Below are 16417 nucleotides of genomic sequence, written 5' to 3'. Positions count from 1 at the left end.
TGATATTGTTTATTTCAGCTTCACTGTTATGCACCCTTTCTAAATATAGAAAAGTGAAATCAGCAATTATCATGTGACAAAATGTGAAAAATCTCAAAGGATATAAATACTTTCACAAACACTACATGTTCAAGTAAATGAAATTTGATCTAGCTCCAATTAAGATACATAGTTTTTAATTAAAAATGCTCAATCTGGATCTAATAAATTGAGTTAGCAAAGGCAGAGTTATATAGACAAGGAGAGCAAGATGTCCTGCAACAGATGGTATGGCCCCCGCCGAGCCCTATTCTCAACATCATGGAGTCAATCTGGGATTATAAAAGGAGACAGAAGCAACCGAGACAGTCTAAATCCACAGGAGAACTGTGGCAAGTCCTCTGAGGTCTTTAACACGACCTTCCAACAAAGCACCAAAAAGTTTTTATCTCAAGTTTTTCCAGCTTTTCTTTTATGGAAAATTCCAGTCATATAGGAACCATATGGCTGTATGTACAGTTAGACTTGTTACCACACCCTTTGTTTCTTCTTTGACTTGTTATATCAGCAGTCATATGCAGGTGTCCATCTTTAAAACTGTTAGTCATCAGAAAATCAGCAAAGAAAAGTTGCAGTCACAATAGGTTATGGCCAAATTAGGAGATTAAACTCTTTCAAAGCAGATATTCTTGCTTGTTAAAACAAGTGATAAATCCAGGTCCAGTAAAATCATAAGAGAAAACATGTTTTGATATTGTTCAAAGCGAGTAAAGCTATTCATGCAAATCCCAAAGTCTATATCATTAACTTTATAAGGCTTTTTAAGACTTTGTTTTTACAAATCTCAGGGAATACAATACTGTTCATCACAAAGCTTAACATAAAAAAAAAAAGTTTAAAATGAAAAATAAATGCCTTTCACTCTTTACCTGTAACCCGCACTACTTCTCTATTACCAAGAAAACGCTTATAACAGCCTATTTTAAGAATTCAAACACCAAATATATATTAATATGCATTAATATGAACAAAGGAAACCGTGTTGGCAGAATGTGATGCACAGTTTTATTGTATTTAAAGTGCTGAATATATTTGGACAACTTAATAAAGGACCAGGACAGAGAGCTCACCCAGATTTGGGGAAATCCCCAAGATATATTTTATACATATTGGTCAGGTTTGTGCATCAAATTATTAACCATGCCTCCTGGTTCTGTAATCTCAGCACCATGCTCTGAAATACTCCAACGGTCCTTTGTATGAAATCACCTGAATCTATAGCAGTTCCACTGAAAAACACATAGAGCCACTTAATGAACAGAAAAATCAAAATGAGCCAAAAGTCTATTTGTCATGGCAATGAAACAAAGATAAAGGGATTTTTTAAATATAATTCCGTACAACTGAATTCCTTTTTGAAAATATCCAAGTCACCCTCATGGTTTCTAGAACAGTTACTGATGATTAAGATGAGGTTACTGATTTCGTCAAAGGTTAAACATGTAGTTTAAATTAGCAACAACTGTGAATCTGACACATACTACAAATATTGGAGCAGCTTTTTGCAATAATGTTATTGCATACACTAGCAATAAATTACATATATAACAATTTGTAATTTTATTTCAAAATTTAATTGAAAAAACAGCAATAACTGAGTGCTGATAGCCATTACTTTTTCAGATCCAAGTTAAACTAATGGGAACCATGTTTTGCACGGTCATGTCCTCAGTGGCACTCACTCTCTGAGCACTGGAAGAGCTTTCCCCTCAAATCTGTTGTAAGTAACCAAAGCCAGCTGCTGATCTTCAGCACATTTCTATCAACTTTCAAAGCAAAATGAGACTCGTGAAAATCTAAAACACACAGCAAAGTTTTTGCTAACTAGTTTAGCTGCCTGATTGTTTTCTGCTAAAATCATTGCTTTTCTCACAAGAAAATACTTTCTTTCTTTTGTGTTGACTGGATCTAAAAGCTTGATGCGTAGTCTTAGAAATTGTCCCATCACATTGCACACGCAAGTATGAGCCCTATCAGAGGAATGCACCATATTTGGACAAAACAATCCTACTCCGTTTGCTGAGGTTACTTCCTTTATAATCTTGTGAACTGTTGTTTTGTCTTTTAGTTGCTCATAGTATTCTAACTGCCAAGAAATGACGAGCTGTGAGGCTGTCAAATGTTTAAACATCACACAGTCCTCTCACTGACATTTACCTCCCTTCCCTTCATGCTCGCCCCTCCCTTCTCCGTTTCCTCCCCCAGTCAATCCACTCACACCTCTCACTGGAGTGAAAAGCTATCAGACAAAGTGGCACTTGAGAGATTGTCTAGGAAGTTTCGTCTTTGCCTGGAAATGGTGGAATGTCTGTCATGCTTCTGGATCTTGTTGGCAGCTTCTGCCACCTATTGGTCTGACAGGGAGGATTTCTGAGGATGATGTCATGCCACAGCATCCTTTTAATCAAACAGGCACATCATTAGTAAGACCTTTCATCTTTTGGGCAATTTCTTTTTTTTTTTCTTTCAGTAATAGGAATCTGACTACTGCTTGAAAATGCATTTAAAGTGGAGGTTTTTATTTTAAGTGGAAGAAAATGCCAAAAATGCCACTGGAGAAGTGAGAACGGCATACTTCTTATTGGCTGTTTGAAGAAGCGAACCATGAAATGAAAGACTCATCATCTCATTCGTCTCATGACAGCACAAATTAAATAATGAGCGGCTCTCCAGTGATAAATTAACTGAGACAAGAACTACGTTGGAAGAATTACATGAACAAATAGGAAAAACACAAACAATCATCTGGCCACTGAAAGAACTGCACCCCATGAGGTGAAGTCGTTAGGTATGTGTGTGTTTCAAAGAGCGGTTTTCAACAGCCTTTGCACTCGTCTTGACTTGATATATTATGCTGCTGGGTTAAAATGTGGGCGCAAGGGGCAATAGTACAAGATGATGGCTGGCAAAAGCAAGAGCGCCTTACCTTTTAGTAAAGACTAAGTAAGATAAAACATGTGTTGTGGCTCCATTATATAACTGTGCAAGGAGGGGGTGCCTTTTAGCCAAAAAACATTGATGAATTTCATTATCTCACGATGGATTTGATCCATATGTGAGTTCTAAAAAATTTATAAACAATGATGTGTCAGCTATATTTTTTAAAAACTAAAAAAAAATAATACCTCTTCTTTTGTCTTACTGAAATATCCAACCCAGTGTTCATTGTCTTAAAAATGAAAAACTTTCCATTTCATTTCAGTTTTTTGTGATTTCTTGCAAAGAAAACCACAGATTTTCTGGTGCTAAATTAGAAATATTTGCAAGATTTTTTTCCCCTCACTAAACCACTTCCAAAATCTTTATAAGAAAAAGTCAATTGTAGACTTCCTTTGTTGGTCCAGTAAAGTATTGCAAGGTGTGCAAAAATAATTTTCCATCACTGCAGTGGAGAACTAAAGGTTACTACTGCTTTGCTCGTGCTTTTGCATGACAATAAATGTAACATTTTGTTTTTAGCCATATTGATCATGGAGTGTAACTGTCCATAACTCTTCAACTTGCAGTCAGATCCTGGATAGTGAGATGTACTCAATTCAGGTTAGAGATGTTACTAACATGGGACTTTTTTTTTTCCAATTGATCTGTGTGCAAAGTTCAATATGTGTGCTTCTCTGCACCAAATGGTCTAGTGTATGGATTGTAGTCCATCAAAATAACATATGGTATTCAGATTTTTGACGATTTTTGTGAAAAGATTCCAATGAAGTCCCAAGCATGGATTAGTGGGAAAAAATGTGGGTTGATTTTCGCAAAATTTTGCGAGTGCAAATACAAAATCACAAAAAATGGGCTGTCTGAGTAGTTTATTTAAATAGATAAAAGGTAAAAAAAACAAAAAAAAACAAGACACCATTTGGTTTGCAGCTGGCTCCCTTCATGCTGTCGCTCCCGAGGTTGAAACATTTGTTGCCAGCAAGCATGGGTTGCTTAGTGGTATCAAGGTTGGAAAAATTAATGGTTCAAAAACCAAGTTTTTTTCATTATATTATTCCTTTTAATTTAAGATTTGGTTTCACTGACCTGTCACTCAAGGAAGCCAAATTTAGAATTGAGGATTTAGTGTCAAGCAACACCTCTGCCCTTTCCCGGTTTTTCACACCTGAGAAGATCTCAGAGCACAGAATAAACCAAAGAGCACTACTGAGACTGTTTGTAAGGGAGGGAAAAAATGCAGTTGTCATAGTTTTCAGGCAGTTGACCAGCAGTGTGCAGCAACATGTTGGTGGGGCTGTGTGCTGGTTAATCTTAAACATTTTCTAGAATATAATGAAAAAAGGACTTTAGACAGTTGGGAACCATTTTGAAGATTCTGAAAACATTACTTTTTAAAACTTTGCTGAACTCTGAAAGTCATTTCAAGCTGGCATGCTGGCAGCTGATTTTTAGATTCATAATTAGATTTACTAAGTCAATACACTGCCTCCAAGTGCTAGTTTTTTGCAGGTTTTACTTTAATAAGTATGCTGCAAATACCTTTAGATTTATATCGTCAAAAGCTAAATGCTAAAAAAAAACTACTGCAGGAACTTTAATGAAAAACAGATATGCTTCCCACAGAACAAGAAAAATGGATGAAAAGCTGGTAACCTTTAGTGAGAATTTGGAATAAAACAAAGTTTGCTTGTAAAATGAAGAGAAACCACCTCAACTGTAGATTCAGATGTCAAGTTGATTTAGAGTAAACGTTTCCTGAATGGAGCTTAGCTCAGATCATACCTCAGTCCTTCTCATCCATGCACATAACTGCCAACAACTGTTTATGCAAACAATTTGGCTGTTTATTCGCTGCTTGTCATTCAAACCCCAACTCTGCAAAGTTGAGCCATTTTTATCACGTGTAACCATGACTGCTACAGCTGTTCATAGTTAGGTAATGTGACCGGCTGGAAGTGTAATGATACTTCACCACATTATTGATATTTATAAAACATGTTACCCAGTTCCATTTAACACTTTTCCTGTTAAGCCAGTGTGAACAGAAAATTAAAAGCACATTTACACGTTTTCCGTGATTTAAACTTTAAACCTTGCAGACGCAACATCAAAACTGAATGTTCCCCCGTTTCCGGATGTTACAGAAATCTGACCACCGAGAGCCAGTTTGACAAATCCCTCCCAAGATACTAATAGTAATAGTAGTATCTGTCTGGCATCATTTGGTCAGCATCAACAGGGTGAACTACATCAAAGACGACGATATCATTGAAAGAGGCCCCGAAACTGAGATCAGTTTCGTTCAAATCCTCAGAACTGTGAAATTCAGAACAGCAACTTTAGTCATCGGTTTTAAACCAATGTGGCAATTTACAAATTACTTTACAGTTGGAAAAGCTTCCCTGCTAGGCATATGAGCCCACACTGTCAGGATACATGATAGTGTTACAGAGTCACATTTGATCTGTGATGACTACCTTGCACTGGTTTTGTTTAAAGACGGGGTTGCATACTTTCATCGCCTGCTGTTAGTTACAGGGAGCTGATGGATCGTCTGTCATCTCACTGCATCCTCCTCATCTCTTCCTGTGTTCTTTGTGGTTAGATTTGCAGTGGCAAGTTAAGTCTTAACATATTCTGACTCTGTATGCTGCACCAGCCCTGAATGCATTCTTCACTGACATCAGACATGCATGTGTTCATCCAAAAATACAATCAAATAACAGGCTTAAAATGACATGGCGAAGCTATTTTGTTCTACCTACAAATGTTTTCTTAAACAACCAGGTGCAAATATTGTGTGGTTTATTTAAACAAGAGCGCAACTCCCAACCACAGCACAAAAGAACAACAGCAGTGAGTTGTGATTATTAGGACCACGTTATCAGCTGTCACTGCGTGACATGAATGCACACTGTGAAATTGCCCGTCTAGACTTGACGTCATATCACTATCCCCATACACACACACTCACACCAGAGGTGCCCTTCCCACCTAATCCCTATACCTGACACCAGCCGAGTAACAAATGCTTGTGGGACAAAAGATCAGCAGATTCAAATTCTCAGTGTGAAACCAATGAAACAATCACATTAAACTTCCATGAAATAAACACAATGAAAGATGCATGGTACATCATTTAAAAATGAGAAAGCTAAGGGTTTTTTTTACATTTTAATCAGCATTTTTGAAAAAAACAAATGTCTTTTATGAATGCCAATGTTCATAGAATGCATATAATGTTAAAATACATAAGCACACAACCTTACACTGAGAAAAATAAAGACCTCCACCTTTCAATTATGTACATTTATTTAGCCCTGGTATTTTAAAATCATTAGTACTACAATTATAATCCATGTAAAATATAATAATAAAAAAGTAACCAAATAATTTTTGCTTAATATTTTACTTTGTCAGGTCAGTATCTATAAACGTCTAATTTGCAATGCATTACTTTCTTTTTCTATAAAGTCGTCTTAGCCACTCTTCATAGGATTTAACATACTATTCAAGTAAGACAGTTGAGTTTACAGTGTAAAATTAAGAAATGGTGGCAAGAAGACAGTTATTCATCAGCATATGTACATATCTCCAGTTAGAGCAGTTAATAAGGAGTATAGTTGCTCTGATCAAAGAATTATGACCTCCATGGCTGCCATTCTTTCTGAACCTGTTTGGTTCAAGAGCATCAAACGTTAATACGTCCTTGCCTCCCTAGCTGCTCTTCTTCTGCAACATATATGTTTATATTTGACCCACAAACTCTTAATTTATTGTCTGCAGATTGATTTCTCAAAATATTGTCTGATTCTTATGACAAATGTATTTTAAATCCAGCTTAAGTGAAAATGTGAATAAAGATTGTTAAGTTATTATTTTGAAGTTGTGTAAAATATTCACATTGTGAAATTTTTGCAATATAATAAATTCATTTTATTTACTAAGCAATTTATATTTGTTTCTTATTGTTGGATCGTCACCTACGGGTATAAATGGATAACTATATTAGAGCAAAATGTATAATTCTGTTATGATGCTTCCAATATGTGTTCACTTTAAAACATGTATGCTGGTACATCATATCTGGGTTCGCACATACATGTAAACAAATGGTTCTTTGCAGAGCTAAACACTTAAACAGAGTATTTTAATAGTCTTTCAACCATCAGATTAGATTGGATTTACCATCATAGAAGCTATGAAGAGTCTAAAAACTCCAAGACAAGTCAAAACAGATGTAGAGCCCGATTAAAGTCTTTATGTCACAGATCCGGGGTTGCAATGCCAGCCATTAATTTGTAGTGTAATAGGAAGGGAAAAGTAGAGAGAAAAGTAGAAGATCTGTAGCAAAGAAGTCAGTATTGGAAATCAACAAAAAAAAATCAAAAAACCAACTGCTTTGAAGTTGTTGGGGTTTTTTTAAATATCAAAAATGTATGTTTACCTTTTTACTTTGCATGTTGTATATTATAGGTTTTGAAAGGGAATTAGGAAAAACATTGTAGCAAATTGCAAGTTCGGTCTAAGTCATGCTTTTGGATTGTGTCCACTATTTTATTCTATCTAAAACAAAAAATATATATAGAATGGGTGTGACAAAGTAAAAAAAAAACACTCTGCTTTAAAACTCAGCTTTTCCGTACCTGAGAAACCCCTCTTTCCTCTAAGTGGGTCAGGAAAAAAAAAAACACATTGAGGAATACTTTAGTATGAACTTCTTTTCCTACACTCACTGAAATGCAAAATAACCTGCCAGGTCGCTTGCTTTACAGGATTATTGTAGTACACCGAGAATTGAGCATCAAAATGTACAAAAACACGTCAGTTTAATCAGAAAACAGTCTGAGGAGCTCATTGTGAAAACTTTTTGAACATTATGCAACAGCGCCAACACTCTCCACTTTACATTTACGTCACGTACAAACGAAAAAAGAAGTGTGTGCAAAAGATGTCAACATTTATCTTCACACTGAAACTAAACCCAGATTCAGCTCCAAATAAACAGTAGCCGGTTAAGCGGTCATACTCATGTGCTTGCTTCTACTCTCTCCAATGCACACACAGCAACATAAATCCCTGAAATTTTTGTGCTCAGTGTTATTTACATGAGGAGGAGCAGAACCGTGGATATTCAGCAGGGGGCTGGCAAACAGAAAAAGAGAACTGATTTCATCTTTCTTTGCTGTGGTGGCAGCCCATACCATCAACTCTAAATCAGAACTGTCATCCGTGGAATGAGTGTTTTGCCAACCACAGTAATGTTACCACCACCAGACTAGGCTCAACCCAATCCAGTAAAACTCCTTTTGAAAACCGCCTAATGTGCTCTGTCCAAATTTGGTAGCATCCTTGTTGGTGGTCCCTGCAGTGTCTCTTTGTGTATATGCGAGTCTGAGTTTCACCCTTTCTATTCAGGAGGCTAGTTCAAGTTGAGTCTTATATAAATAGCCACTGCACCTGTCATACCGTGAAAACAACACTGTTTTTTAAAACTCTGAACCAAACTAACTAATCTAATTTATCTTACAGCTCTTGTGCTTTTCAGAGAGACCGAACTCTCTTCAGGTTTCTTTGAAAAACTGCATTTGTTTTGGTCATGTATTTGAACCTGGATCTTCGCTTGTTAAACAGTTTCTGTGAATGCTGTACATTTCCAGGAATAACAGCGTGCAGATTGTACAACCACTTCAGAAAACCCTAACAAGGTGGGATGCATGTGCACACGTGCCTGTTCAGAATGATCACAGCCTAGATAAGCATTATGAGATCTTCAATCGCTTGTGTCCTGCTGAGCAAATTTTCTTGTTTCATCAAAGGTTTTTGCCAATGGATTTGAGTCCTGATGGATTCTAGAAGGCTGGCTTAATACTACCATCTTTAGCGTTGCAAACCTTCTCAAAAGCCTTGAATACTCTGCCAAAGTAATGGTTGTGTTTAAAGTGACTGATGAAATTTGAAATGTTTTGTGTTGTGCTGTTTTTCTCCTCATTTGTGTATCAAATGTGGAAATTTCTTTCCGCAATTGATACACAAAGCCAGCATATTGTCTTCCTCCAAAACCTTAGAGAAGTTTCAAACTGTACAGTCTTTGTGTTTTCTGTTTACTGGGAAGCTGGACTGCATTCACATGGTGATGGGAGTTCCCAGTTTGGGAGTCATTCTGACCTTTTATGTTTATATTTCTGTTGTTTGTGTGTAACAACACGGGGTACTTGTTATATTATGTTTTAAAAAAAACTATGACCAAGTTGTTTTCTGACTTAAGGAAATTTTGAAATGATTTATTTCCTGTCAGAAATGTTTGTTCTGCAATCATATTGATGCTCCTTTCATACAGGAGTGGGAGCCCTTGATTAAAAAAACTACAAAATCACCCACACCAGTGAACATGTTATCAGTGCTATTCATTATGATATTGGACAGGTAAGAATGATGTCATAATTTCTTGATATAAGCCCAATAATTACTGTACAGCCTTACTTTAAAGTCAGTAAAAGAGAATGTGTTCCTTACCTCCAAGTTCTTTTACATTTAAGATGGCATTTGGAAATGGCACTGCCTTGATGCTGAAACCTGGAAACAGAAAACATATAAAGGTAATTTAAGATTTCCTACAGAAGAATTTTGCTACATTATTTAAAAATAAATATTAATAATAGAAACTCCCAATATAATCAAATTGGCTGAGAAGGCTGAGTGTAGAGTTTTCTAATTCAAAATGGTTTTCTCACAGACGAAAAAAAAACAACATATCTGAGTCATAAACAAGAACCCCATTTTTGGTGGTCCAGAGAAAAAAAGAGAGATTAAAAGCTAAGCAGAAAAGCATTATGTTGGGTTTATTGGAGAACAGAGTTAATATCTAAAGCATTTCTCTGAGTTATGTGGTCCTTCTTTGTGGGTGTGAATGGGAAACAGAAGAACCCAGTGAAGAAACTTAGACAAGAAATAGATTTAACTTGACTCTTTTCAAAACAACTCAAACACATGGAGGCAGAGATCCGGGAAATGGAAGACTATGATTTTCTACAAAGCTAAATTTATTGCCAAGTTTCATTTCAGAGCAAATTACAACAGAGAGAAATATTTGAGTGAAAAGTGAGCAAAGCCACAGGAGATTTCCTTCTTCATGTTTCTGCTTTTGTAAACGTTGGCAGATGCAGGAGGCAATGACAGCCAACTCTTCTTTGAGAAACGTACACTGAAATGTCTCTTCGCTAAGGTAGATAATTACCATACTTGATCTGGTGCGGGGTACCAAGCAGGAGGCACAGACAAAGGTTCAAACCCCCAGAAAAGCAGAGACTTATGGTTATAAGCTGCACATTTGGGAGCTGCTTTATGTTTAACTTCAACGGGACAGACTAAATTTAAGATGGGACTTCTGCAACAGCTCAACGTGGCTGCTGTCAAAGACACAGGGAGGTGGGAGGGAACTTTGTTGTTCTTAAGAGACTGCATTGCATATAAGGAAAGCGACATTCACTACCAGGAAAATTATGTGTACTAAGACAAGATCCTCCTGTCCTCCTAGATGCACAAACAACACCAGCCTCCAAGGTGACTGAAGGAAAGAAGCAAAGCTTGGGCTGGTGGCATCCTGGCATACACTCCTGGAACAAACACTGGAAACGTTCTTTCCCTTGATGGAAAGCTCTGTCATCTGTTAAAAGGGAAATACATTTCCTACAAGCATCTCCCCACCCAAACAATACAATCTTTATATTATATCAGTGCACTATGATGTGCGCTTAGCACATACCTGTTGTAGGAACGATGTTGTCAGTGCTCTCACCGCAGAGCCGCGAGAGCAGGCTGGTCTTCCCAGCTCCTGTCAGGCCAATGCACACCACATCATATTCTGGTCTAGATGGTGGGGGTCCTTTACAGCACAGTGCCCGAAAACACTGAAATAAAGTACAGAAATCAAAGAATGTGAAGCAGGCAGTACACACTGAGGGGATAGAGAGGTGCTGGTCTTATTGAGAGGAATAAATATCGTCAGTCATGTCTCTTTACCATTTCATCCTTTTTGATATTGGGTGATTTTGTGATACTTTTCTGGCTATAAAAAGTTGTAGCTTCCTCCCTTTCATAATCTACCAGCAGTACCAATTCTGACATCAGTTAATTGTAAGTTATTAAAGAATTAACTATGATGAAGAACTAATAAGCATCAATGACTGGAAAGATTAGTAGCACTGATTTTTGTTAATCAAAAAATTCTTCAAAAGAGAAATGAAAGGGAGGACATTTGAAGAACTTCCAGTGCAATGAGGAGCAGCTGACAGTGAATCAGGAACAGGTTCTGGTATGTTTGTTTCTCTGGTTGCTAACTGTTGTATCTCAGGCCCCCTCCACTCCAGCTCCCTCCCCTCAACAAAACTAAGACTGACACATAACTCCGGCCCCTTAATTTAATCTCAATCAAAAACTAGATTTATAAATTGCCATATCTTAGATCATTTTGTAATGCAGAAGAAGTTGGGAAGGTTTTTATTTGTGCATATAGCAACTGCACAAACAAAAAGGGTTTCAAAGTGTGGGGCTTCACAGTGCTGTTGGGTCAGACAGTGGTGTTCAGAGCATGATGGCTTAGCTAGGAGGCTAACTATTATTAGCAAGACATGATGGTAGCAATGTTTTGTGTAGCAGCATGTTCACTGAAGGAGGTGGTAGTACCATGCTTCTGAAATTCTCAACAGAAAACTAAATAGAAATTCCAACTTTTGATAAAATTTGAGGAGGTAACACAAAAAATGAGAGCTCTACCATTTTAAAATCTGTTAGTGTGGTACTTCTAAAAATGTGTATTTGCTTAAGCTGTATGTGGTTATTTATGTAAGAAATAACTACCAATACTTAGCTTCAGATAATATGACTACCCTAATTACAAATTAGATTTTTTTTATAATACTAGTAATGTGTTGTTCAGATATCACCAGGTGACTGAGCCAATCCAATCACTGGACAGACACTAAGAACAAATCAATCCATGGATGCGCCAAAACTTTTTCCACTAGAAGCTACTGATCAGGAACAAAATCAATGATGAACTCAGACACAAATCTTCAGAGATGCTTAAAGACAATTGCAAAGTTGTCCTTTCACCTGAAGAACATTTCTAGGTTTAGAGGACAAATGTCCCAGAAGGATCTAGAGAAACTCATCCATATGTTTATTCACAAGTTTTCCCCCAAAAATAAATCAGACAGCAGCAGCTGATCCACAATTTCACTAAAACTAGAAAAATATAGCAAATCACCCCAATTATAAAGTCCTTCTCTGACCTCCAGTAGCTCAGAGAATAGACTTGGGAGAAAATAGTTTTTATTATTAATAAATAACCAAATGGATCAGCACCAAAATACATTATAGCGCTGTTGTCGTTACATCAACCTTGAAGACCACTCAAGTATTTTGGGTCAAGTCTACTCTACCTCCCCAGAGTCAGAACCAAAAATGGAAAAGCACAATTCAGTTTTTATGCTCCTCAAATCTGGATCAAAACTTCCAGAAAACTGAAAAACAGCCAAAACACTGAGTTCATTTAAATAAAATCTTAAAACTCTCCTGGTTTTGATTAATAATAACTGGGTCATTAATCAATATTTTTAGTGTGTATTTGCTAAATAATGGAATTTTACAATATTCCATTTATTTTCTGCTTGTTTATTGCTTGTTTCATAATTGGTTAATGTATGATGTTCCTATGGTGTAAAGCACTTTGAACTACCCTGTTGCTGAAATGTGTTAATAACTTGACAATTTTGTCAAGGGCAGTTAAATTAAATGTTCACATGATACCAAAAAGTCATAATGAAAAATATTTACTTAATTTGTATAGTTTATTATAACCTGGTGATATACAAACTGCTTTAAAATTATTAGAAATTGTTTAACACATCACTGTGCAGAGATGTTTCTGAACGCAATGATCTTCTCACATTTTTCCTATGGAGTTACTGTCTGGTCTCAGACTATTCAAACTATAGTCAAACCATTAGCAAGTCTCCATAATCGGGCTTTGAAGGTTCTATATCAAAAGCCAATCAGATTCCAGACATATTATCATTGTCAAATTTTGGCTAAATTCAGCATTTTGGACTTTCCTGATTTTATAAATGATAATCTTTTAAAATTGATTTTTAAGTGTTTAAATGGATATGCACCTACACCATTAAGCAATTGCATACAGAAACTGCAGGGCATTAGCAGATCTACTAGAGCAGCTTCAGATGGAAATTGTAAGGTCCCTTTTTGAAGAACCCCTTTTGCTGAAAGTGCTCTGTCCATGAGAGGATCTGCAGATTGGAACTCGCCTCCTATTTATTTAAAGTCCGTTACCAGTTTTAGTACGTTCAAGAAACAAACAAAATTCTGGTTATGTCAAAAACAGAACTGTACCCATTTTTGATGTTTTATGTTTCACTGTTTGTAGATGTTGTCAACATTATGCTGTGCTACTTTAAATGATTATCAATTTAACTTTCAGAGGTACTTTTTAAAAGCCCATCTAGGGACAAGTGCTGCAAATTAGCTGTTGCTATTGCACAATGATGCAAACATGGGACTGCTGGTTTGTTCAGTTTTCTTGTGTATATAAAAAAATATACACAAGAACAAACCAACCATTAGGACAGATGCAGCGAAGAGGTGACCCAACATGTTTTCGTCTGCATTTTGCACCCTGTCTGACTGGGCCATTACGGTCACTGAGGGCAGACCCTGTCACTCCATGAATCACAGCCTGGGACAGAGTCCCCTGCTGTGAGACATTAGGGAGCAAACGCAGTGAGAACCGTGAATGAGATCCTTAAACTTGTGTGTGAAGAGATCAGTATCCAAAACTAAAGAGAGATCTCTTTTATTAGCAAGACAGGAACTGGTCTGGACAAGGCAGAGCAGACACACACACACCCACACACGCACACACACGCACACGCACGCACAGCACCCCATCCATCTTATATATCACATTTCAGGTGGAACATCAACACGGGTTTTTTTACTGCTCATGTCAGCAGATGACCCTGTTCTACCAAAGACTGTAACAAGAAGAAAAACCCGTAAGGGCATATGAACTTCTGTGCACGCAAAAGCTGATGTGATGGTACTTGTGTAGTAGTATTAAGGATAATTTTACCATAAATTTGCTAACATCTGTTTATCCATCTCCAGGGCCACATAGGGGCTCTTGTCTATGACCAGCAGTGACTATAAATTAGGCAAATATCGAAAAAAAAAACTTACCATGCACATCTTTACTTTGCTTGATCAGTATGATATTTTGGAAAATGCACAATCTCGATTTCAGATAAATGTGGTATGCAGAAGGTGGCAACAGATCAACAGCAACCATGTTCCAACCCTCGGTTCTCCATCATACCCCCCAAAATATCAGCACCCACCAGGGTCAGTTTTCAGGGCTGCTGTTTGATGGGGATGTGGGGAATCTGCTTCAGCAGAACCAGACGTCGGCGGAGGAACCCGACCCCCCGACTCCTCTGTGAACCCACGAGTCTGCTTAAACAGGAAACATTCTCCTGTTCCAGAAAACGGGTAAGATCAGAAACACACGCATGTCAGATGGGCGAGCACATGTACAAGCTTGGTTTAATTAGGTCCTTCTACTCTGTTCGTTGCTCACCTCTTGGTGTCACCCCCTTTTTTGCAGCTACATGTTACAGGCTTCTGTGGAAGATTAAATCAACTTCTCTGGTGTCAATTCTGTGAGCCAAAAGTTGACGTTAATGTGGAAAAAGGTGGTAGGTGTATAGTAATCTATATGACTTATTAATCCACCCTCCTTTGAGTGTAAATCACAACAAAGGCAACAAAGAAGGTTGCGGCCTTACTGGCTGCGTGGGAGGAAACAGAGAGGATTTCACAACAGTAACTAAAGGAGCTTCCAGGGCCTGACCCTGGGGTCCTCATGAACACAGTGGCCCCTGTGAGAGAAAGAGATGGCAGCTCCCACCTCTGGCCTTCTTTGACAGCACAAGATTGACGAGGAGAGCTGCTCAAAAGCCTCAAAGGGGAAAAATAAATATGTCGAAAGGCTTTTGCTTACCTCAAGGCTTGCCCCTGCCCCGTCACCCCCACAGTTGATGATTTGAGAGGCAGTGTGCTGTGTCACTGAGACAGAGAGCTCAAATCAGTCTGGCCTGTAACTACCCCCATAAATCTCCAAGTCATCCAGACAAACAGCTGAGATTATATGCAATGTGTACACTGCCGTGAAAAAGTACACAAGCCCCTGAAGCTTTCAGAATTTTTTGTCCTTTCACAACCACCAATGGATTTCATTCAGTCAAAAAACTTTCAGAAGCTTTGAAGCTTTGTTAGGTAAGAAGAGGATTTATCAGAGAAGCAGCCAAGAGGTAAATTTTAACAATAGAGGAAGTGCAGAGATCCCCAGGTCATACCTCTCATTTTGGGACAAAGTCCTAAAATTTAATTTGCATTGCCAAAAGTAAATGATTTTGCATAACTGAAAATCACGTGCCTTTACTGAAGCTATAATCAAACCCTTCTAAGAGCAAGAGAGTGCAATAAGAGAGCATTTTAGCTGCAGCCATGCAGCTAAAACAACTCCACATATAAAAAGTCTGCCATCCCTAGACATTATTGATTAGCTGCCTCTTATGGATTTGTTTCATCCGTACTTCCCTGAAAGACCTGCTGAGACATTACCTCACTGTTGTGGAAGCTTATTCGCTGGACTTAATGAAAATGAGAATCATATTGTTTAGGCCAAAAGCAAAGTGTTTTCTACTCCTTTATATTCTGAATGAAATTGATGCATGGCTGGCAAAAGAAAAATGAGCTCTTGGGTTCCAAGACGTTTAATGGGTGATATAACTGAGCTTTCTGGCAATGAATCAGAGATCAAGCAGACGCTGATTTTATTAAGACATGGCAATGCTTCAACAATGGAGAACCTACCTAAAAAAAGAAAGACACAGATGGCATGAACACTGTTGTTACATGTCTTTTGGCTACCATGGTGGAGTCCTGTGAACTCAAGTCTGTCAATACAAAAGCGGCTAACGTACATTATTCCACAAATATTTCCAAAGTAAATCAATTTAAGAACTTTAGAAACAGGGTTCACATGAAGTCAATTAATTGCCATCCATCATCATGAAAATTCACTGGCTGCAGTTGGACAGGCTCTTTCAGAGAAAACCACTCTGTATTTTTAGAGGTAATAAATGTGGGTTAGAGGGAAACCACAATCACCAGAGCAGCAGTCTAGTTCATGTTTCACTCTCATATTCTGTGGCTGGAATCGAGACACCACAGGACAGGAATATAGGCAGAGGCATGATGACAGCATGTTCCAAACTGAGGAACTCCTAACAAGCCCCCAGATTGTGTGGACTGTGTTTTCCCTGCCTCTGTTGAAGCGCGACATCTACTAATACTGCTGGAA

General features: G+C 37.7%; 1 protein-coding gene across 3 annotated transcripts in view; it reads right to left on the bottom strand.

Moving 5' to 3' along the window:
- The window catches only part of LOC122828408 (ADP-ribosylation factor-like protein 15), a 106207-nt gene that overhangs the window by 56734 nt on the left and 33056 nt on the right, over positions 1-16417 (bottom strand). For all 3 annotated transcript variants that reach the window (XM_044111942.1, XM_044111943.1, XM_044111941.1), the window contains exons 2-3: positions 10742-10886; positions 9493-9552 (exon numbers count right to left, since the gene is read on the bottom strand). In XM_044111942.1, the coding sequence (XP_043967877.1) occupies positions 9493-9552; positions 10742-10886 (205 nt within the window). The remainder of the gene's footprint in view (positions 1-9492; positions 9553-10741; positions 10887-16417) is intronic.

The sequence above is a fragment of the Gambusia affinis genome, linkage group LG03 (assembly GCF_019740435.1).
Source record: "Gambusia affinis linkage group LG03, SWU_Gaff_1.0, whole genome shotgun sequence".
Classification (NCBI taxonomy): Eukaryota; Metazoa; Chordata; class Actinopteri; order Cyprinodontiformes; family Poeciliidae; genus Gambusia; species Gambusia affinis.
Note: the sequence above shows the minus strand (reverse complement) of the source record. Positions and strands in the feature narration are given on the sequence as shown.